The sequence below is a fragment of the Lepisosteus oculatus genome, chromosome 26 (genome assembly GCF_040954835.1).
Source record: "Lepisosteus oculatus isolate fLepOcu1 chromosome 26, fLepOcu1.hap2, whole genome shotgun sequence".
NCBI lineage: Eukaryota > Metazoa > Chordata > Actinopteri > Semionotiformes > Lepisosteidae > Lepisosteus > Lepisosteus oculatus.
This window is the reverse complement of record NC_090721.1, coordinates 3,744,750-3,768,593: the sequence shown is the minus strand read 5'-3', so window position 1 is coordinate 3,768,593 and position 23,844 is coordinate 3,744,750. Positions and strand designations below refer to the sequence as shown.

The 23,844-nt window shown below is 45.7% G+C and overlaps 1 protein-coding gene across 11 annotated transcripts in view; it reads right to left on the bottom strand.

Annotated features, from left to right (window-relative positions):
* Nucleotides 1–1,199: 1,199 nt before the first annotated feature.
* The window catches only part of mtmr4 (myotubularin related protein 4), a 68,989-nt gene continuing 46,344 nt past the window's right edge, over nt 1,200–23,844 (bottom strand). For 8 of the 11 annotated variants that reach the window (XM_015367752.2, XM_015367755.2, XM_015367756.2 and 5 more), the window contains 17 exons: nt 21,984–22,100; nt 19,097–19,129; nt 16,996–17,078; nt 15,856–16,022; nt 14,567–14,663; nt 12,817–12,930; nt 11,832–12,028; nt 9,909–10,037; nt 9,024–9,135; nt 8,596–8,791; nt 7,865–8,050; nt 6,976–7,146; nt 6,342–6,496; nt 4,640–5,900; nt 3,848–3,985; nt 3,634–3,722; nt 1,200–3,110 (listed from right to left, as the gene is read on the bottom strand). In XM_015367752.2, coding sequence (XP_015223238.1) covers nt 2,933–3,110; nt 3,634–3,722; nt 3,848–3,985; nt 4,640–5,900; nt 6,342–6,496; nt 6,976–7,146; nt 7,865–8,050; nt 8,596–8,791; nt 9,024–9,135; nt 9,909–10,037; nt 11,832–12,028; nt 12,817–12,930; nt 14,567–14,663; nt 15,856–16,022; nt 16,996–17,078; nt 19,097–19,129; nt 21,984–22,100 — 3,423 coding nt within the window. In that variant the 3' untranslated portion in view covers nt 1,200–2,932. The remainder of the gene's footprint in view (nt 3,111–3,633; nt 3,723–3,847; nt 3,986–4,639; nt 5,901–6,341; nt 6,497–6,975; nt 7,147–7,864; nt 8,051–8,595; nt 8,792–9,023; nt 9,136–9,908; nt 10,038–11,831; nt 12,029–12,816; nt 12,931–14,566; nt 14,664–15,855; nt 16,023–16,995; nt 17,079–19,096; nt 19,130–21,983; nt 22,101–23,844) is intronic. The other 3 variants (XM_015367748.2, XM_015367749.2, XM_006640992.3) reach the window with 3 other exon arrangements.

Genomic DNA, 23,844 nt, shown 5'->3' with positions numbered 1-23,844 from the left:
GTACAGGTGTTTCCAACGCGAGTTCGCTTTGTGTAAACCGACATCTATCAAGAGGCCAATACACAAGTTACTGGGTACAGTGCATCTTTTGAAGATTTTATGGGCCGGTGGTGTTGAACGATGTCATAAAAAGATCCAAGGCGCATAGAAGCTGTCCTGTTGCTATCGGAGCCTCAGCTTGTGCTTTTCCCATCTCGCTTGGGAAAATGAAGCAGGCGCGGCTGGAAAATAAACCGGCCTTCAAGTTTTTTTAAGGGCTGAAGGCCAGTGAAAAAGGATGAAAGCGGATCAGAGTTCCACACCCCACAAATCCCTGGCCGCCGTTCTGAACTGGGCCTTTTTATAAAAACAATGCATGTCCCAGATAAATACTTCCATGATTTTATATTGATACTTACAAACTTCGAAATCATGGTAGTAGAACAATAGGATAAAAAGGGGGAAAAAGTGGAAGTCCAGGAAGAAATTAGGATCATAAATACCTTTTGCCGAGAGTAACTGTGACTGTGCATCACCCTGTCTGTAGGAGATGTTTGTCTAAAGGCCTCCTCCACAGTCTTTTCAAAGGGAGGTGCACACGAAGCCTCTTGGACACAGTTCGAGAACTATTTTGGCTTCATATTTCATGATGGGGTGGAAAAAAGGCAATTTTTTGTTCCAGTTTAACATGGGCCCATCTGCACTGTCAAACCTATTGAGCAGATCCCTCGGGAAACCCAAGTGGGGATTGTTTTGTTGGGGTACATGCAACATTCACTGGCCAGGTCTGTCCATGATCTGGAGTACAAGGTGCCCTGGGAAGACATCTTCTCAGGTATGCCCACATGTTTGGTCCAGAAGATCACAAGCCAACATAAAATAACCCCTTTACAAATCTCACCTTCAATAATGTATTACACAGGAGAGCAAATATAAGAGGAGCTCTGATCATGATTTGACCATGTGTACATCGTGACCCCTGTGACGGGAAACGGGTTGGGCTTTCTCTACATCTCCATCCCTTACACCACTGCCTCCCCTCCAGTGAGCGGGCACCTAGATGAGGCAGAGGCAGTCTGAGCTGAGCTCCATGCTCCTTGACCAGCTCCATGCTCTTTTATGTTCAGTCTCGACACTGTTGTAGAGGGGGAATTCTGCAGAGGGATGGGCGAAAAGAGGAAACATCTTATGTGAGGAAAAATGCCACAATGCAAGTCATGTCCTGATAGATATCTCTTTTTAATTAACCCATGGGATTTAACTTGTACAGTGCATTTCTTTACAACAATTAATGACTAGGTGACGATTTTAGCCACTAGTACAGATTTGATATCTAGATATATATTACATTTCTTTTTCTCTGCCCTCGCTGACACCACTGAAAGCAGGACCTAAGCATTAGGTGAGTGGGAACCTCTATGTCCCACTCAAACATTTTTTCACAGTTTTTTTTTTAATTTAGATCTTTGTTTTAATCTAATTTAAATTTCCCCGTTGAGGAACAGTTAAGATCCTCTCCTCATTAAGCAGCTAGCTAGTTGTACCGTTGAAGTAACAAGCAGTTCCAATTACTTAAAAATAATTCCATTATAATTGAATTGGACTTTTTATGGTTTTAATCCATTCCCAATTATTAAGGTGGACTTCTAATTCACAAACAAAAAACTTTTTTATTTCAAAAAAAGATGGCACTATTGTTTTGAGAAACTCCATCCGACATTATACACCAGTCAGTTTACGATTTCTGGTATTATAAACAAAAAGACACAAAATGAATTGTATTATCTTCTGGGTCTAGAATGCCTTCATGTAATGCTTCAGTATGTAACATTTTAAAACTAAAAGATTACGATTGCTCTGAAGTGCCGAGAACAGAATTCTGCTTGATATTTCCAACCAATCTTAAACAGTGTCTTTTGAGAGTTCAATCATATCAATTTTTGATGACATCTTTATTCCTCAACCCAAGTATGGTCAGCTTTGAAATTTATAGTATTTTTGAAAATTATTATAGATTGAGTGCAATGTGTTTAGTACAACATTCCCATGTCACTTCACTAGGCCTTAACCTCCCCAGTAAAACACATGAACGTTACACACAGCAGTCCATAAATATGTTTTCTGACGTTCTGTAAAATGCACGAACACGCTAACGTGTCAGCTTTGTCCCGTGAAAACACTTGCCACTTCTCCCTGCTGCATTTGTGAACAGAAAAAAGAAAAGAGAAACGTCACAACAATACTATACTCTGGTTTAGCTTTGGAAAGACATGGAACTGCATAACTGGTGATTTGCAGATACACTGTAAAAACGGACACGTACACAACCGATCTACACACACAGACATAAACCGTATCAGCGTTTCTGACTCTGTCTTGTTCGTTTTCAACATTACAATCAGGCTCTATGAGGCCCACAAGAGGATACAACTGCGTGAACTCTAGGTTTCTCCCTTTAACTGACGTTTGGTCTCAAAATCCCACCGATATATAACAGCTTGTAGTGCACGAAATAAAAAGAATTCACATACTGTAGCAGCATTTTTTAAATAGTAAGCCTTCACTATGCTGATTGAGCCCTGGGAGTCCCAATGCTTCTCCAGTAGATGGGAGATTGTCCTTTGTGTGTGGCATTACAAGATACGCAGTCCCAGGTGCATAGGTCAGAAGAACTGCTGGAGAGAGGGAATTCTTTCCAGCGCAGTTTGAACGCTGCCTCCGACCAGCTGGAACGCTGCGCCTTCAGGCTAAAAGACAGTCAACTGGGGAATAATTCATCAGGTTGGGACAGAATCTCCCTGCCTCCCCCGTGCCCCTACTCCCCTCCAAACAGTTGCATAGCCTTTCTAAGAGCTTTGGCTCCAGAGCAACGAGTCAGGAATGACACCAAGCCTGGATCGTCCGATAAGCCGGTGCGTCGTCAGGAGGCTCCCTGGGGAGCTGGGCTGGGCTCTCAGCTGGAGGCGGTAGCGATGGGCTTCTTCAGCTGCTGGCTCCTGATCTCCCGTGTTCTGGACTCCAGCAACAGGTCGTGGCAGGAGTTGCACACCAAGACCGGATCGTACAGCTGCTGGTCGGGGATGGGCAGCTTCAGGTGGCAGCAGTCCTTGCAGAACACGTTGCCACAGTTTCTGGGGGGGGGGGGGGGGGCAGACAGACACAATCAAATCTAGGCTGCAGCTATCAGCTGAGATCATGCTATGAAATACACTAATTTATGCGAGAAAGCAGAGTGACAGATCGACTCTGCTTCCCGGATATTGCTTAGCTGCAATGCGTCTGGAATGAAAATGGACTACAGAGACAATCCTTCAAGAAACAGCTGAGATGAGATCCTTGGATCAATAAGCTACTTAGCAATCAAATGAGATAGCTGGGCCAAATGTCTGCCACTCATTTGAAACTCTGCTGACGTTGTTATGATCAAGCAGAATTTTAGTGGCAGACAAAAGCACTGGAAAACTAGGGAGACAACAGATGCACTCTAAAGCTCAAGCTTCAGTTGTCATTCTAAATCATTTTTCTTGAATCAGCTCTGCCACACTTCGAATGTGTTTATCAAGAGAACATCACTTGCTGCACAAAAAAACAGAAGACTGGTTTCACCCAAGACTGGACGGGTTTTTTCATGAGGGCCCGAGAGAGACAGCTCACCTGCAGTGGTGGCGTCGTTTGGCAATCCAGAACTCGCAGTCGCAGCTAAAGCAATGAGACGCCATGTGATCGGGCACCCAGCGCGTGACCTGCCAATTGAAGACACAGACGAGATCACCTCAGGTAGAGATGAGCATTATCTTGAATAGGCGGAGGTGGTGTGAATGGGTGACGGCCGCCATGTCCGGTGGAGAAGAAGGTAAGGAAGAGAAACCTGGATTAGGCAATCAGGGACGCTGACCTCTGTGTCCTTCCTCTCCACCCTGTCCCAGCTGCCCTCCGAAAAGCAATCCTCACTGCGGTCGGACAGGGAGTCCTCTTCGTCGCTGTCGTCGGACTCCCGCAGACACGTCTGGGGAAGAGAGGGGGAGGGGTCACTTTAACAGGGTGCACAACGAGCGCGCACGGACATCTACGGGTCCAAGGGAAAAAAGGCACCGTCTTTCTGACGAAATGTAAAACCGAGATCCTGACTCTCCGTGGTCATAAAAAATCCCAGGGCGTTTCTTAAAAGAGTCGGTGTGTCCCCCCGTTGTCCTGGCTAAATTACGCATTGGTCCTTACCAATCATGGCTTCCTAATATTCCCCCTCTATGAACTGGCTTCATCACTCTGCTCTCCTCCCCACTGAGAGCTGGTGTGTGGTGAGTGTTCTGGCGCAATATGGCTGCCGTCGCACCAGCCAGGTGGGGGCGACACATTGGTGGTGGTGGTGGGATTCCCCCTTACCTGTGAAGCACTTTCATTGGTGTGGCCAGAAAAGCGCTTCATCCACGTAAAGAATTTTTAACTTTATTAAATCAAAATGAACACCTCCTAGAAAGAGCGTACTTTGATATTTCACATCCGCATTTCAGCATCTGCGTGCTTTGAAGCAGGAGAATCCCCATCGGCACGAACGAGTGCTGAATTTGTGATGCAAGAGGCTCGTCTCAAATAATTCAGCAATGACAAACGGGGAAAGCAAGGGGGCGCTAGGCTCAGGCCCTCCTGCTGCTGTACTCACAATGTCATCCTCGTAGTCCACGTCGGGCTCAGATGGAGGGGCGCAGTACTGCTTGCTCTCCAGTCGCATCTGCAGCTGGCGCACCTGCCGGCGGAGCACCTCCACCTCCTGCTTGTACCCGGCCTCGATCTGCCGCAGCCTCTGCTGCACCGCGTCGGTGGGCACGGACAGCCCGTCGTCGTCGAGGTAGGCGGGGGTGGCCGGGGGCGGCGGCGGCGGCGAAGGGACCAGCGGCGGCCTGGAGGAGCAGAGCGCGGCGCAGTCGGAGGCCTTCGCGGCCGACAGCCAGCTGGAGTGGACGAGGCTGGCCGGCCGGTGGCAGCACTGCCCGCCGCTGGGGGCCATGCCCTGCGCCCGCAGGAGCTTGCCCGCCAGCCGCCGGCTCTGGTAGCTCGGCTGGAGGGCCCGGCAGAACCCCGCTTCCCCACCGCAGGCCGACTTGACCAGCCCCTGCATGCTCTCCCAGTGGGAGCCGAGCAGCGTGAACTCGCTCAGCTGGCTCTGGGAAATGAATCTCCTGGCAGTCCTGGCACACTCTGGGTGCGTCCGGCCTATCCTCGCCAGCTCTGCCCGCTCATTCTCCCCTTCCGGCAGGCAGCCCTTGTCCTGGGATGATTTCTTGGCACAGGCCGAGGCCGCCTTCTGCTCCGTGAGGGTCTCGGTAGAGCCGTTAAGCGTGGCGGGCGTCTCGTCCAACTTGAGGAGCTCCACCACGGGTGGGGCCGCTTCGTGCTCTGTTCTTTCCAGTGCCAGCCCATTGCAAGGAGCCAGTAAGTGTCCCTCAGTCTCAGGGGACGATGTGTGGTCAGCAGTCCGACACTCACTCTCTGCTTCCTGGGGTGGGGGCTGGACGGGCGGGGTATTGTCCAGGGCCTGGGCCTGGCTGAGGACTGGGCTGTCCTCGGGGCAATGGGTAGCCCCCTCTTCTAAGACACTGTCTGGGGAGGCCAAGGGCTGCAGGGTCAGGCAGTACTCCTTGAGAGAGTTGCAGTTCTCGTCGTTCAGCTGCTCCTCTCTCTGGTGCCTTGTGGAGAGATGGCTGCTGCTCTCGGGCTCCTCCTCCACCTCCTCCTCCTTGCTGTGCCCCGTGCCCTCGCCAGGACTGTCCACCGGGTCCTCTGCTGCTCCAGGCTTGGGTTCCAGTGCAGGGCGCCCCTCCTGGCAGTGCTTGTTGAGGTTGGGGTCACTGGAAGTGCGGTTCAGAGGCGTCCCGTTATCACAGGCAGAAAGAAGGTTGTCCATAGACCGTGTCTTTGGCAGCCTATGAAGGAAAAGGGAGATATTACACTTTTTTAGCACTGTTTTATAGACCTGCATGTTGCACAGCTGAATAAATAAAATATACATGCTACCAACTGTCCTTTATGGAGCTGCTCTTCAAGATACAGTGTGCACCACCAGATTTTCCTTTAACTACCACCAGGGTATGCTGTCTTTCACAGAACCACCTGTCTAAACCCGAAAGCTTTAATGGAAAGGGCGATTTAGAACCCTCTTTTTAAACTGTCGAAGATCTCAATGATGAAGTGAGACCAGCATTATTATCCTGATTGTTGCTGGTGTCATTGAGCATTAAAGAGCAGGTATTTTCTGCTTCAAAAACCTGGACTAACTTTTGCACAGGCACCTGTACATTGCCCACTTAGGGACACGGTGTGCCAGGGAGTGCTGGTAATGCTATTCCATGGCTATAAAACGAGACCTGTCGAGCGACCGGGAGGTGAACTCCTCGCCCGGGGTGGCAGGGGACAGGAACGCGTCCATGGAGTCCTCTGCCGCAGTGCAGGGGGACGAGGTGGGGAGATACACAGCTGTCCACAGCAGGAGAGCCCTTGTGTGGCACACGGGCTGGAGCACCTTGAGAGGAGAACAGCCCAGACAGGTCAGCACCCAATAAAGGCTAATCCTGATTGAACATCCATTCCACAACTGTGCACTTGTACTACAGGTCTGCATAATGTATTTAACAGCAGTACATTTAAAAACTGTACCGTTGCATAATGAATGGCAACTCAAAACATGATTTAACAAGCCTAAAAATAAGCACAAAACGCTATAACCCTAAACAGCATGGTCACTTTGCACTATAAAAAACAATTTCCATTTAAAAGTCAATGTTTTAAAGCCAAATTTTAAATTTTAAAGCCGCTGTTAAACTGCTCTGTTATAAGGAATAGCGTCAGGTCTGTTCAATAAAATATCACTGCACCTACTGCAAAAGAAGATGTCTATTTTCCCCGATAATAACTTTAGGAATTTGTTGAAGTTTCTTTTGACGCTCGGTATATATGCATGCATACACCCAAAAAAAAGGAGAGGGAAGTCAATGATCCTACCATGTCATGACTGGGGATGTAGAGGAAGTTCTGAAAGTTCTTGTTTCCTGTGCGCAGCAGTGACCACACAGAGCAGGAGCGCTTGTAGATGTTGCGGGCCTCTCTCTCTTTGGCATTGTTACACAGGAAGGTGCCATACAGGCAGGAGTAGGTGTGCTGAACCAGTTTGACCTACGCCGTCCACAAACAGAACACAAACCTCAGCTGGGCGCCACTGCATTTAGTCTAGCATTGAGAATAAGACTCTACCTGGCTGGACTGAATGCACAGATTTACCATGAAGTGACCTTTAATTTGATGTATTTCTTACCCAGAAGTGCATGATCAGGAAGATTATGCCAGCTTACTTTAAACTGTTAAAAATTAATTAAAAAAACGACACTGGAAAGAATTATGACAAACAGAATACAGTCTTTAGTAATTGCAGAAAAATCAAAAATATTTACCCTTAGAACAATTCAAGCTTCTGGATAGCCTGACCTGCTTATTGTCTTCTTTATAATACCATACTTACAGCTCATACTCCACAAACTGACTAAGACGGAAGACTGGATTGTCTTCCGAGTTGTAATGTGAATTTTTATTAGGACAAGGGAGCAATACTGATCTTTCCCCAAAGAAGGAAAACACATTTTCCCAGGAAAAACTGAATACTTGAGCATTTTTATGGCAAATTATTGTTCATGCTGTAACTGCAGATGAACAAGCCTTAGGTTTTTTTTGCATGGAACGTAGCTTAACAAATACTACTAAAGACAGAGCCTATTGGCAATTACACGTCAATGTCCCTGCAGGAGTCAGCTGCACTGTGCCTCAGCACAGCCAGCCCGGAGAGGCCAGGCTAGTCAGCCCGGAGTTAAGGAAGCCAGCCGCAGGGGAGGCCACTGACCAGGAAAGCCTCGTTGAACTCGAAGAGACAGGGGAACTGCTTGAGGAGCTGATGCACGCAGTCCAGCCACTGCAGGAACACGGGGCACTGCTCGCTGACGTCGTCCGAGTTCTCCTGGTGTCCGCAGCGATCGCCGAACTTGTGCCCGAAGTCCAGCCACTCCGTCTCCACCAGCACCTGAAAGCCCTGAGTGCACGGCAATCGCACTGCATTAACCACCAGAGTGCAGGTAAAATAAAGCACAACATCCAATACTCAACATGGAGTGGTGGTTTAACAAAGACATTGATCAAGCAAACTAACACAAGACCACATCATAAAACCCTTGACTTGGGGGTAAAATACTGCATAAAAAGGGCCGGAGCCTAAAAAGTGAATCAGTTCTTTGGAAACTCCATTTCTTTTACATTGACTGCATGACTGATTGTACATTGTGACGTATTGCACTGCTTTCGTTTCAGTTGTTACAGACTAGTTTTAAAGCCTAGCTAGCATTTCAATTTTTAGGCATTAGTCATTGTTTTACATGGTAATATATTATTCTGACTATTACTACTATACTGGTACTATTAAGGATCTCTTTAATCCCATTTTATATCCACTGTTAAGATTTTGCAGTACATTGATTGTAAGTTGCCTCTGATGAAGGTATCGGCTAACTTAACTGCAGTAACAGTGTTGTTAAACTGCTCCTCCTCAGACCTCAAGCCAGCAGCAAAAAGTGGGGTTACCTCTATGGTCCTGTAGTAGGGGTCAAGCAGGATCTTGGCCAGGGCTACGATCTGGGGGGTGCGGTCCCAGCCATCTGAGCAGTGCACCAGCACCGGTCGGCCCTCCCTCTCCACCGCGGAGCACACGAGAGTGGCCGCCTTTAGCATGACGGACAGGTGCTGTAGCCAACGGGTGCTCTCCAGGGCAGACAGCCAGCTGCAGGGAACAGGACAGATTAACACCAGCAGCACAGACTCACTGAGCTGCGATTCCCCTCCTAAGTCAGGCAACACCAGCAGTCACAGTTTTGAAAACAGCAGACAGAAACAGATCAGGCAGATCACCTCAGACATGCACGTGACTGTGGTCTTCTGTTTTTAGTGTAACAGAACTGGAACTGAAACTAGCAGTGGGCAGTGTGGCACAGCGGACAAGCATCTCCACTTACTTGCCAGGGTCTGGGATCTGGCTGCAGACGGCGCGCAGGGACTGGAAGCTGTTTCTGATGGAGTGGATGTTGGCCATGCCCATGAACATCACTTCACAGTTGGGGTAGTACTCTAAATGGGCACAAGAACACGAGGTGAACACTCACATGACTCCCAATTCGTGAACTCTCTGTTTTTTGTGCTCTGGGTGAGGCTGATACTTTCCTATTAGATTAATTACAATAATTAGATCGAGACTAGTAGTCAATTCAGGCCTGTTGTAGGCAATGCCGATTTCAAGAACTCCTTAAATTAGGTCTCAGAGACTGGTCAAAATCTGAACAGGGAAACAACAGGGAAGATCTAAACAAAATGCGCAAAAACAGTTGGAGAACATGATTCTGACGTTTACAACTGATTACTATCCATTCTTTCTCCCTTGAATCTGAGACAGCAGTGGAAAAGACAAGGACCTGGGGAAGCAAGTGGTCCCAGTGTCTCCGGCAGTGGACGAGTTTGAACTTTGTTCAGTGAAAGCTTTAAATCAGTCATCAAAATGAATCCTGAATTACGGAACAATTGCTTGGATTGTAAGATTACATGCTCGCCTTAAAAGAGTGGAGGAAATGAAACAATATACCGATAACTGCTTCTCAAGAGTATGCACAATGGAATTGCAGACGGAACGTAATTGTGATTCTACGCTATAGCTCTGTGGACAACTGGGACAGCGATAGCACAGAAACTGAGGGGGGTGTTCTCGTCTCCGCGTCTAGTCTTGGATTTACTCCACTAGGAGTTTCCAGAGGTCTGTACGAGCTTTGGATTGAGCCCTAAAACACACGGAGGCAGCGATCGGGGAAGGACAGGGTGTTAAATACGGGCCGGCAGGCAGCGAGACTGACCTTCACACTCACAGCCCCCCCCCTTGGCGCGGTTGGCAACAGCGGCGGTGTAGGACCGGGCGTCCAGGATGAGCAGCTTCTGCGGCACCCCACTGGCGTCGGGGCCCGGGCTGGCTGTCAGCGAGGAGTCTGGAACACAGGCCGCGCGGTCAGCAGCGCAATCAATAGGAAAGGGCCTGCGCGGGTCAATAGCACTTCCTGCAGCCTCCCCCGAGCGGCAGGGCAGCGGATCGGAGAGACCCAGAGCACGGAGCAGAGGGGCGAGCCGTGCCAGGCTCTTCTACCAGCATCATTAGCCAATTACAAGAGCACAGCACATCTAAACAGGAAAAATATAAGTGTGTGTGGGACTCCAAAAGATGCTTTTTCCTTCTGGAATAAAAACAGCGAAAATGACACAGATACCGGCCCCCCAACCCTCCCCTACCAGCCATCACATCACTGCTCTTCCAATAATGGGGATCATTTCAGCCACTTGGGTCCTGCCGAATTCAAATACGCTTGACCTTATCCTCCAAAAAGGCTATTACAGAAAGATCTGGGCAAACACACCAGGTGTCCGATCCCTGTGGCCTCTTTACCCCCACTCGCACACACACAGAGAGAGAGAGGTTCTCCCACAAATCACGCGGGCCCAACATTCCTGGTTGTTACCGTGTCGACAAACAAACAGGGCCGTGTTGCTCTCCCCTCACAATGCGACTCTGTTTTCATTCATCCGACCGCCTTTAGCAAAACAATGCAGTTTGGGTTTCCGTAATTGAAAATGGCATTTTCCCAAGGAGCTTTTACATTTAGAAAATGGGAACAGCATTCACAGTCCAATTAACTCCCAGAGTTCCTGGAGTTTAGCTGGAATACTCTCATAGTTGTACACTACTACATTGTTATTTTTCTCTAGCACTCATGCTTATTTAGGGATAAACTGACATTTCCAAGAGTGAACAAGTTGCCAGCAATCTGCTACGCCAGGTCAGCTTTAAGGAATGGAATTTTCGCCGTCAACCTGGGAAAGAAAGCTGAGCAACTTCAACACATCCGAATACACGATCAGTTTGGTTCCTGCGTGGAATTCTGAGTTTTCTGTGTAGAGTTTGTATGTTCTCCACATGTTCAGATGGGTTTCCACCAAGTGCCCTGGTTTTCTCTCACAGTTGGCCTCTTGTAAATCTGTCCCTGGTCTGAGCATGTATGTGTCTGTCCGTGCCCTGGGATGCTCTTGCGCCCCATCCAGGGTGTACCCCGTCTTGCTCCTCTTGTTTGCCAGAATAGGCTCTGGCTCCCCCATGACCCAGAATGGAATGAAGCGATGAGAAAATGGATGGATCAGTAATGGTATACAGGGAGTACAGTGAACAGCTGACACATTGGCTGGCCTATAAATTATCTTACCTCTGAGCTTACTGAATCAAGCCATTTCAGAATGTAAAAAAAATGTCCAAATGTCCCACAATACTTTGTACTGTCAGAGAAACTGCATGTGATTCTACAGGAGTCTCTACTATGAGGCCCTTTACCATCAAGTCCAAGCCAACACCATAAAGTCTTCTCAGTTACATACCTTGCATTATTCTGTTACTCAGTTTTGTTTTAAATTGCCATTGACTTTTATTTTGTGAAAAGGGAATCCCATGTGGTGCTTTCGTACGTGCTGTGAATCCGGCGACCGCACACAGAGGAGAACGAGGCAGTGTAGGAAGACCTCTACAAGCTACTCGTCTTTTAACACGTTTAGCACAGCCTTGTATCGGCGACGTGTCCCTGGCTGACCGGCCTCTGGGGGGTCACTGGGTTTGTCGCGAGCTGAGAGAGCCCTGGCCAGCCGATCCCGCTGATGACTTGACCCAGCCTCGAACCCTCAACACCCAGCGCCTTCACCAGCTGAGCCAGCCCGGAGGACCCGGGTCCCCGGGGTGTACTTACCGAAGTCGCCGTCCGAGTTGTCCGTCCCGTCGCCCTGGCCCCGGCTGGCAGAGGCGGCCTGTGCCCTCATCCCAGGGTCCAGCAGGCAGGCCTTGGCGATGGAGGTGACCAGGTACTCATCCTCAGTGTTCCTCCAGCCCCACCAGCTGATCTCCGGCTGACTGCAGCGCGCGATCACGGCGCCGTTCCGCTGATGTCTGAGAGCAACAACGCCAACTCGTGAGGTACCGCTTCACAACCGCGCGGACCCTCAGGCTTACTTTAGACCGGCGACTTATTTTTCCACAAATCACGGCACATGCACAGTGCATTCTAGATGCACTTTCTATATTACTTCATGCATTTGTTCTTGTTCGGTGCTTGTGTTTCATTCTCGTTATAATATTTTGTGAACGTTGTTTACCAAACTCAGTGTATTGTTATACGACTGGAAAATGGGTGGCTGTTGTTTTTTAACGAGAAAAGGGCCTAACTTGCTGAACGGGCAGTTCTACTGCACCCAAATGTAGCACAGAACCAAGGCAGTAAGGCCCATGTCTTCTGTTCAAATGCACTGCAGGTGTGCATTCACTTGTTCTCACACAGTTGCCATTTGGAAAATGTCATAAATTGGGTCAGAAAAACACATTTATCTCAGTAATGACCTGTTTTTTGTGGCAGCGGTAAAAGGGGCCAGAATCTATTGTAAATCCGTTCTCTGGAAACCACATTTTATTTCGACATTGTCTTGCACAACTCCTCGTACGGTACAATATAATGCACTGCAGTTGCTACAGACTAGTTTTTAAGCCAAGCAGTAGCATTTTAATTTTTAGACATTTAGTCATTGAATTACGTGGTATTATATTTTTCTGATACAATTACGGATCTTTTCAATCCCACTGTCAATATTTAGCAGTACATCAATTCTAAGTTGCCTCGGATTTAGCTATCGGCAACAGCAGCGCTAACAGTGTTGATAAGAAGCTTGTGCAGCCCTGCTGACCTGTACACCACTACTGGGATCCTCTTCCAGGACCGGAATGACCCCACGCTTTCCAGCTCCTTGTCCGTGATCCACACAGGGACCAGCAGCTTCTGGGGATAGCTGGAGCACAGCCTGCCGAACAAAAGAGCAGCAGAATGGACAAACGGACAAATGACTAAAGGAATCCTTATTTTTATTTTACACACTTGGGTAGTTCCTGAAGAATTACCACTCCTCGAATTCCAAAGGAAAAGCGCAGTGGAGAAAATACACAAAATCATATATGGCGTCTAATATTTGGACCCGTTAGTGGTCACTAAATATTGAGCAAAACAAGAATTAGGCTTCTGAGCTTAAAGAAAAGTTTCTAGCTGTTTGAAATTAAATTAAAATGCGAAAAGAAAACAAAATAAAGAATAAAATCAATGTAAACTTCAAATGACTCACAGACGATGCAATAGCATCAGACAATGCAATTCTTCATTTTTTTGGAAGACTGCCATACCAGTATCAATGTCTTGGATAAGAGCCTTAAAAGCTTCGTACTGAAATATAATCTTTAATAATTTTAAATTAAGTAAACTGCATCTTCAGCAATCATATTCATCTGGATTCATCGCCTGGCTTTGTGCGTAAACAGACCCATTAGAATGTTTGATCTTGTACTAGTAATAGATTTTCATTTATTCATACCAAGCAAGAGACCGAAAGAGAAATGTCAGATGCCCATTTCATAACGGGCACTAAAACATCTAAGAGGATTCAGCCCCATCACAAGCCAATGTGATAGATTATTAGTATCTGGACCATTGCTTTCTGCCTAAGCAGTTTCGGTGACTAAGTAATTAAGGCTTTTATCTCTTAAATAAAACTCAGTGTGTATAAGAGAAAGACAAAGGATCGGTCTCTCTGGGGCTCCATTCCTCATCCTCCTGCCAATAGAAGTCATTGCTCATGGACATGCTCATTAAGAGCTCAACTCCTTACGTGTGATCGCACCCTGGGTCAATCGAGGGGAGAAATATTCAATTGCACTCTAATTCAAACTGCAAACGAAAAGAAGAAAACCCACGGAGGCTCTCCTTCATGAAAAAAATAAATCAAGCAGAGGGCTGAAACCCGGGATGCGCTGAAAACACAAGCTGATGAAGGCAGGACAACTTTACAGCTTTGTTTGGTAAATTCCTTTTAATGGAACAGCTCAACCATTGCATGTTGTTCTCTGCTGTGCACTTATTTGTCTCTAGCAGGTATACTACTCCAGTAACTCCTGCAGGTACAGAACACCATGATCTGGTCTAATTATACCCCAGCAGATGAGCTTGTACCCTCTGGGGAGACTAAACAATGTGTCTGAGATCCCCTGCTGCTCTGCGCATATTTACTTTACAAACTGTTTAAAACAAAGCACTGCCCAGAATAGATTTGCTTTCTACCATTATGTTAAAATTGGCTGCAATTCTTTAGGACTGAGGAACCTCTAATTGCCATCAACAAAAAAATAAGACAAATACAAAATAACAATCTGTTTTTGACCTGCTTGATCCCTGCTTTAAAAGTTTGTATCCCAATGACCGAGCCCCAGTCACTGACCAGTGTCCTTTTTCAAACCTTTCAAAATGAGGGGAAAAGATCACTCCAAAGCATTTTACAGGCTTTTAAAACAGGGCTTTACATATCTGTAGGACTGTTCTGAGGGCCTGAAGTTTGTTTCGTTTCATCCCCTCGCCTCCTTGAATTGGAAATCAGAGCTGTGCCCATCACTTACTTGTAGTTGCTGTTGATTTCAGACACTCTCCAGGCATTCTGCATGTCAAAGCCCATTCTGAGCACCTCCATCTCAAACCGGTGTCGGACGTGGTCACCTTCAGACACAAGAAACACAATCGATGGGTTTGACAAAGCTTCCACCTTTCTGTAGAGGGTCTGTGTGTATGCAGCTCCTCACAATCAACACTACACAAACCTACAGATGATTAGCATTATTTTCAACTCTTCTAACCAACAATAACCTGGAAGAAAGCATTCGCATTCATAGTAGCTAGCACCGGGCTGCTCCTACAGGAACAATCCTCAACAATGGAGTAGCAGACCCTTTGACTGTGCAAATAAGAATACATTTCATGGTTATAAAATTTCAAAATGCTAAGAATTTCTAGTATATGATATTTAAACTTCACAGATTTGACACAAAACATGAACATAAAATTGAAAATAGCAAAAAATAAACTTGTAAGCCTTTTAACTTCAAGCAACAGACCACTATTTTCTTGTGTCAATTCTCATTTAGATGGAACAGTATTCACACATGGCTTGGCCTTCTTATGTCAGCATGGGGTGATCAAGTAGCACCCTGCAATAGTCTTTTGTCACCCTCTCTGCCCATTAGCAGACCGGTCTGTACTTAAGCACAACTTAGTTATATAGAATTGTAAGACGGCTCACAACTAGCCTTGCAAGGTGGTCATCCTGCACTCTGTAGCAACTTTTACAGCAATGATTTTACAGGCCGAAAAAATAATATTTTCCACAACACATGATTTATGTCACCTTCACTATGCTAAATATGACTTACCAATTCATTCACATGATGCAGTGTACTTATTGATTCACATTAGATTCATTAAGATCTATTGTGGACATTCAGATTAGTTTCTCCCAGGTTTGTGAACAGTTCATCAAGGGGAGGGATCATTAGTTTTAACTTATTTTAAATGAAACCTCCAAAAGCATAAAATATGACAAATCGCAGCTTCTTTGGTGAATACACCACAACAATAAGACAAAACACAAATGGGGGAGGTGTAGGTGAGATTTTCACATGGCCTGTGTCACATTTTTCACAATCGGGAATTTGGTAGGGCCCTAAAATAAACTTGTAAGAAAATATCCCAACCTGATTTAAGTCATTGTGCAAACAATACCCTCAGATTTTCTGGAACCTTTTGTTTGCTTTAGAACTGAATCATGCATGTAGCTGTGAGAAGGAATGTGTGACACTGCCTGCATGTTGAAGAGGAGTGTGAGGGGGGCGGAGGGGGCTGCGGTGGTCCTCACCTGGGCGACACAAGTGCACATGCTGATCCTCGTCATCGGCACTACCCCCAAGGCACCACGCGTGGTAGGCCAGGGCAAACAGGTCTTCTAGCCTGGAGGGATGGGCGATCGCCCGGTTCAGCCTCTTCAGCCACTCCTGGCACTGCTTAAAGGTGGAGAAGTGACACCTGGCAAAAATATAGCAAGGTGGGTTATTCTGTCTGTGCATGTGTGATCAGACAAGTAGAGCACATTAATCTCATGAAGCTCCTGTACAGTAATATGGATACCTCAAGCTTCTGAAAAGAAACTTGAACTGTACAATACCCACCAAAAGAACACTTCCCACTTGCAAAAATATTGTTGTTTTTAGGCAAGGAAGCACTGATCCTTCTCACTGATAAAACCTGAATTGTCCATATTTTACATGCTTACAAAGTTCAGAACTGTTAGAACAGTCGACAAGAACACCAGCAATTCAAAAAGTATTCTGAATTACATAAAATAATATGTCAAGATCTGCCATTGAGGATTTGGAAGACACTAAAAAAAAACACAAAGCAGACATGGGGTCTATTGTACACTGAAGAAAGCAGTGTCACAGCACTTCCCTAGTCGGCGGCCTGCTTCTCTTATCTGCAGAAATCAAAGCTGAGGATCTGAGATTTGCAAGTACTGTAGGAAGCAGGTAACTGATGTGTCGAATCAGAGAACTTAGGAGCAGCAGTCTGCCAGCTGTTTTTTCCATTGGGTTACAATGCGTGGTTTATAACTCTAACAACTGAGTGTTCAAAATGTTTCTTATCAGAAACAATTTTTGAGTGTGTATCCAGATTAAACAAGTACCACCTATAAACCTGCTTGCTGCACAGATAATTACAGTAGGATCCCAGATTCATCCTTAGGACTGAGAGTAAGGATCTTGTCTCCCTGTGGAAGGCAGGGTGTCATATTTTTCACTACAGCAGGGACTTGAACCAGGAACCTCACTTGCCTTTAGCCACTGGACCACAATGCCTTGTGCATCTTTCTCCAGCACTGTGTATAAAGGAGTACAGTACATCAGCACCACACTCATAGCAAGAGTGGTTGCTATGCACCACCCCACAACTTCCTTCTCCTCCCCATGCTCTGCAAGCTTGCAGGCCACCCAGACTGTACCTGACCACTTTGGAGTCCTTGCAGATGATGTGCAGCTGGAACATGTCCCGGCTCTCCACGCTCTCGATTAACCTCAGAGGCACCTGATGGCAGAGGAGTCATTCGATCAGGTGTGGGCCTGCTGCATCAGGAGGGACTGAGCTCTGGGTAGTCTACCGCAGTGACAAGATTGGGAGGGCTGGCGGCAGGCAGGGAGAGCAGACTGTACTGGAATCAAAACCTAGCTGAATTTCTTCACAGTGCTTAAAAAAAGAAACTGCAATCTCAAACTGCTTGGCTATTATTTTAGTTGTCTACGATTCTCATATTCCCACTTTGTGATGATTCCCTGACCAATGTTTTTTTTTGTTTTTCCTACATCTCCTGTTCTTGGGGTTTTTGCAAGAGGCTGCAACTTTTCTCAAACATCTGTTAACATCCCAGCTGTCCCCCACCTTCAGACGCCAGTTGAAAACTCAGCCAGAACACCACAGTCAGCCTCGCTAGACCCATTCTACTAATGACAGCCAGATTTTAGAGTCTCACCACTGACCAATTTATCACCTAATTCATTCCATAATATGCAGGGACAGTAGAAGACACCTGTGACTCGTCAAGTAAGACATCAGAGGTCACTTTTGTGTGATGTGGTGAAGGCAACAAGGGAGATGTGGGAGGAAGGGAGGACGCATGAAAACTAAAAGAAAGGGCATACAGCTAGGAGCAGGAACTCGGCAGAAGATTCATCTGCCAGAGTCACTACAGCTCTGACTTGCTCACATTCCTGACTGGCACAGGCATTCCTTCAAGGCTGCGACTCTCAGCTCAGAGCGGGAGGAAGACTATATTATATCCACTATGTAACCAGTTGAGAAGATCAATGGGGCCAAGCCTCCCAGGCAGGCTCAGTGAAAGCTTTCTGAACGCTAATCCGAAGTATCTGAAGGACACTCCTTGAAGTTCTCACCACGACTCCAAGAAGGGGACAGCATAGTCGGTGTGGGGCACAAAGGCCTAACAGAATAAGAAGCTGATTTAGTTGAATTAACTGTGTTGTGAAATATATTAGGTTTCAAATATGAATTCCTAAAACCTAAAATCACAGGAAAGGTTCATTCAGCAACAGAATTAAAAAAAAAAAACAGAATTTTGTACTTCTCCGTAAAAAGAATACAAACCACCTACCAGCACCAAATTCTAAAACCTGTATGTGATGGTGGACTTCCACTGGGCAGCAGCAGCAGGAATGTAGAAAGCTGCAAGCAAGCTCAGGGTTTGCGATTTCCTGGGTGAGCCAATGTTTTGTTCTCATTCTGGCCTGAGCCTGTAGCAGCTGTGTTTTCTAAAGAAGCCGTGCTCTCAGCACTGCTACAATATTTGTGTATAACTAGACATTTTGTATGTTATGATCTCTTAAACTCGCCCAATCTGGAATGGCCAACTGTTTTAGACTCGTCTCTCCAGCACCGTCTACTGTACCTGCTAGGGTGAGAATGAGACATGCAGGCATCCTCCTGCGACACTCACTTCTCAGAGCCCCTCATCTTTTGAAATGCTACAAGCTCCACAGCACATTACAGGCGAGTAAAAGCCATCTGGAGGAGCAGCACTTCTTAAAGCGATGTCACTGAAAGCCTGTAGCCGCCCAGGGACTCACCTGGAGATACTGTTTTACTGAAAGTCCCAAAGACTGTCTCCCGCCTTGTACCACTAGTACTTGAGCAATTAAGAGCCACTATTCGGGGAATCCTGGCTTCAGTGACCCTGGCTCGAACCCTCAATGTTTGGGCCACACAGATCAATCCGTACACCGTGCCAGCACTAGTCCTCGATGGGCCGCTTGACAATCACGGCGTCACACTTTTGAAAGTGAACACCTCAGACAAATTTCCCTGCTTGCTTATAGATCTCATGCACGGCACGTTCCAAGAGCTGATCTTTAACATAACTGGCAGATTCACAAAGATCAGCCACTCCACCACTCCAAACTAGCTCAGTGCACGCAACTGCTTCATGCCAGACCAAAGGAGAAGCTTAAGTATTCGCCGTAAGTATTAACCCAGGAATGCTTGCAAGAGAAGCATGGCAGGATTCAGAGTAAAGGGATGTGCAGAGTACTCACTGATATTTCATTGTCCACCCCCTGCTGAAAGATCTACAAACACCACATCAGGGAAAACGGAGAGAAAAGCACAGTGAAAAAGGGAGAAAATGCTAAACAAAAAGGTCAAAATAAAGAAGAGCAGGAAGTGAAAGCTGGTGAAAGGCAGGTCAAGCTGAATAAGCAGAGAGACATGCAATCATGATGCTGATAAAACTCAGCTGAGATGAATCTAAACTGAAATAAAATGTGGAGGATTTGCAGCTGTGCAATTCTGAACACAAAATAAAATGAAAAAGGGAGCTGAAAGAACTAAAAAATTATTGAGTCCATCCCCCATCGATACCTTCAACTCTCGAACTCAACAATGCTAGTACACCTCCTGAACTCCCAGCACTTTGACTAAGAAGAAAGTTAGTTCTGTTTGTCAAAGGCTTCAGCCTTCTCTAATGAGTTCTAAAGAGTTAAAACAATTAAACAATAAACAACTGCTGGGTTGTTAGGGTCAAACAAGTAAGAGCTTAATAAATCAAGCCAAACCCAGGAAGGGTATATGGAAAACTCATCTAGTGATATGACTTCTAAAACATTCTTTAGTCTTTTCTATGATCTACAGGGCAGCACACGGGTGGGCAGGGAGAGGCGGTCAGTGCTATAGTTCTAGGGGGCCCAGTCTGATCCCTTCCCTGGGTGTCTGACTGTCTGGAGTTTGCATGCTCTGTGTTTTTGCCAGATGCTCTCACTTCCTCTCACCTATCAAAGACATGCTAACTACGGCTGACTGGCTGTTTGAGAGTGTGCCTTTGTCCATGACCCTGCAGCGGGCTGGCATCCCAGAGGGAGACCAGCCTCGACCCTTCTGTTCCAGCCCAAGACCTTCGCTCCAGGAAAAGCTCCAGCCGTGAGCCTCACAAGCACAAGGGGGCTTACAGACAACAGAGAAGTGGAACACCTACTGGTGTGGCATTTCTGCATCTTCTTACTAATTATCCAAAAGCTTTTTGTGCTGGGAAGAAAATCCCAATTATTACCTGTATAAGCACAGAGAGAGTGAAGTGGAACTGCCTTTATTGAACAATGAAGATATGGTCTCAGTACATGACTGTATTGTCCCATCATTCAGCTGCACTGTCACCAAGTGGACAAGTGTAGTCTTGTGTCTACTGGCATGGCCACTGCGCCAACTGTTAGTACTACACTGCACAGCTGAGCATGTCTCCATTACTGAAAGATGGAATTTGTACAGCGATATTTCACGCAAACCACCAGAATTTCTGCCATTTCGTTAGCCATCACTTGCTACTGGGACAGAGGTTAAAGGTCAGCTGGAAGAGATGTGAAAGAACGTTTGCCCTGGAGGCAGAGTTTTGAACTATGAACTGCAGAGAACCAAACCAATCTATGACTGTTACTGGAGAACAGGTCCACAGCAATCATATCGTCCTAGAACGGAAGCTGCAGTTACTGAAATTGTTTCAGCTGCTAGAGGCTGCATTTCAGGGGTATATACAGCATCTTTTGAAGTAAATCATAATGATCAGACAGTTTGTGACCTTTGTCATAGCAGAGGGATGTGGTCCTGCCAAGAGATTACAACCACTCACCACTTTGAAATTGAATTAAGCTCATTCTGAGAAACAGATGGAAACAAAGCCCTATCTCTGACTGTCTTAGTCTACTTAGCGGACAAATGCTGCCTGGAGCTCTGGTACACTCATCTCCCTGGCTGCTCTGCATCTCTGCCTACTTCACACCACTGACTCACTGCTTTCCTCTACAAACAATATATACTTATCAGCTCCATGCCTGCATGAAGCAGTTATTTTCTGCACTGTGTATAGTGTTGAAGTAAATACATAGCTTGAGATCAGTTGCTAAGAACAAAGGCACTGCATGTACTGTAACATGACAGAACCTTTATAAAATGGAGAATCTATGCTAACATCACACCCAGATACATTTGGTACAAGCTAAACCTGCTAGGACAACATTAGTGTTTTATTTCCCTGGTGATTCTAACAAATGGAGGGTGAGGATAGGGGTGTGAATTAATGCACAGCGATTGGTTTTTGCAATAAATACAGCATGAGGCATTATGTACTGTGATGTTTTAGGATTCATCAACCTAGACCAGCAGAAAAATATAAAAGCACACATGTATATCGTTCATACCTGAAGGTGTTTAAATTTCATAATTTAAAACTTATTCTGGACCTCAAATTTATTCTTTGTAAACAAACAGTGATGGCTTGAATAACCCTGAGACTTGCGTTGTGACAATGAAAGATAAAATAACATTAACTTATGTCTTATATTAACCGTATGTAAAATAGGATACATTGGAATTAATGTCTGGGCTGGGCTGTACTTCAAAAGCACCCTAGATTGGGCTGTGATGTAAGTAACAATGCAAGAGAAATTGATACAGAGTGCAGAGGGCTTCCTAATTACAGTACCAGATGCATTTCAAAGCTCCCGCAAAAAAAAAAGCAGATTGTCACTTCAGATCTAGCAAGATGCCAGCTTCCAGAAAACATACTAATGATTAATGATGCATCGCAAATTCGTCTCAAATGGACTGGAGCTGACCACTGAATCAAGGGCTCTACAGTTCAAATTGCTAAGCAGTGCCAGCTTGCAGAATAGCTCAGACAAGTCACACAACTGTTATGACTAAACCGTTGCGCATGGCTATTTCAATTTGACCACCTGGAATTCCACTTGATCATGCAATGATGGGCTCAAGGTAGGTTTACAGAAGGAGGTTTACAAGAGCATTTTAAATCAAGTTTTTCTCCCAAATAACGGAAAATAAACACCCAAATTAGGCCGATCAAAGAAACAACAGATTTGAAGCAAGTGGCTTGCAAAAAGGCTGAGTGGGGTAAACCAGCGCCAGGGTACGTACATTAATGACGGAGTCCTTGAATTTAATGTGAAGTCTGTAATTCGACATGGCAATGATGGCGTCATCTGCACGCCCCAGGTACTCAGCTGCTTCCCCCTGAAGAACTGGGAATGGCACCTGGAAAATATCGGGGGGAAAAAAAAACAAGACACTCCCGTCAGGTTTACTTACATGGATAAATTATCCCGTCAACAACCCCCTTAGAGCAAAGCTTCACTTGGGTAACATGACAACAGCACATTTCAACAAGAGACCCCATCCATTTGCCAGCCAATTCAGAAACCCTATTATACTTCTTCATTTATTGACACAGAAACAGAGCGATTTTGATTTGAGGCAGTTTTTCTGGTTGCAGGCCTGCATATCTAACTTGGATTTCTGTTGAACAGAAAGAAACACACGGTAAAGGAGCAGAAAAACACTTTGTGCCCCTATTGCAATATATATACATATAGCGAGAACACGAAAGACCGCAACAACTCCTTTGCTCAAGTGACCTGACTTGGGCTGACTGGGAGATCCTTATTCCCGAACTGCGAGGTCTCCCTGTAAATTCTCAATAACAGAATCCAAAAGTGACGCATTTCTGCTGGGCAAACGTTTGTGTGGAAAGGTCTGGCACACAAGGCCCCAGGGCAAGGGAAGTCTTTCAAGAAGTCAGCTTGCAAAACAGCAGTCCTCTGTGACGGGCTTTATACTAAGGCCCAATCCCAGGTTGTTGAAAACATTTAAATCCTAATCAGTTCAGGCAGGAGTTTTTTGATTGAAAATGCACAGTGCCGCATTTGATCAGGAGGGCAGTTCTCAGAAATCCGAAACAGTTCTTAAGCAAAACCTCTTGTAGGAATGCAAAACACAAAAGTGAATATTCCCTTCTTTTCACATAACATTCCATAATTTAATTTCCCAACAGTTTTTTAGGGCTTCAGTTTTTTTTATGGCTTCCTGAATATTAGCTGGAAGATGAAAATGATATGTCAACAAACACCCCAGTCTTTCTCAGAAGTACCCTCTTCAAGTTTGCTTCCAAATTACCATCTGTAATTTAAGCTTTTCTGAGCTGCATGCAGCACCTCACACATTTCTATAATGAATGCCACCTACCAGGTGTTATTGTGGTGGCCCTGTTCTGAATTAGGTCAAAATTTTGTTGGATTTCCCTTTCAGGTTATACAATGTTTCTAAATCCTTCTTGCCGGTATCATTTGTGTACTTGAACAGTTTACTAACTATCCCAGAATCAAATGAGTTAAATGCTATAATTTAGGAAAGGGTTTGGTCCTAATAGAGATCCTTGTGGTACTCCACTAATTACCGTACATCACCCCAATGACAATGAAAAGTAATTACCACATTAGGGCAATTATTACCATACATGCACCAATATCTGCAGCTTTCATAACTACAATGCACATCACTGGCTTGCCAAAAACTAACAACTGACTTGTTTCGTTACTAAAATAAAATCAGCTGCTGGGTTTTCAACATTTGACTTAGCTCCTAGTGGTGGCAAAGACAGGTTAAATTAACTTTGCTAATACATTCAGTTTAACGCGGTTCACAAGAACCCAATACATATCAAGTTCTTTTACGCATCGCGTAACTTCGACAGATGCTCTCGGAGCCTAAACTACTCTGCCCAGAGTAAACATATTCTGAAATCCTTGTGAAAGATCCCCCAGTGTTTTTTTTAAAAAAATAGCAGTAGCTAGACCAATATCTTTAGACACTCATCATCCGTCTGTCTCCCAGTAAACCCATGCTCAGCTGCTTTCGAATTCCAAGCATGTTTGAAAGATAAATATTTGATAAGCATGTGATAGCAGAGGAATGAGGAGAAAACATTGAGGAAACCCCCTAG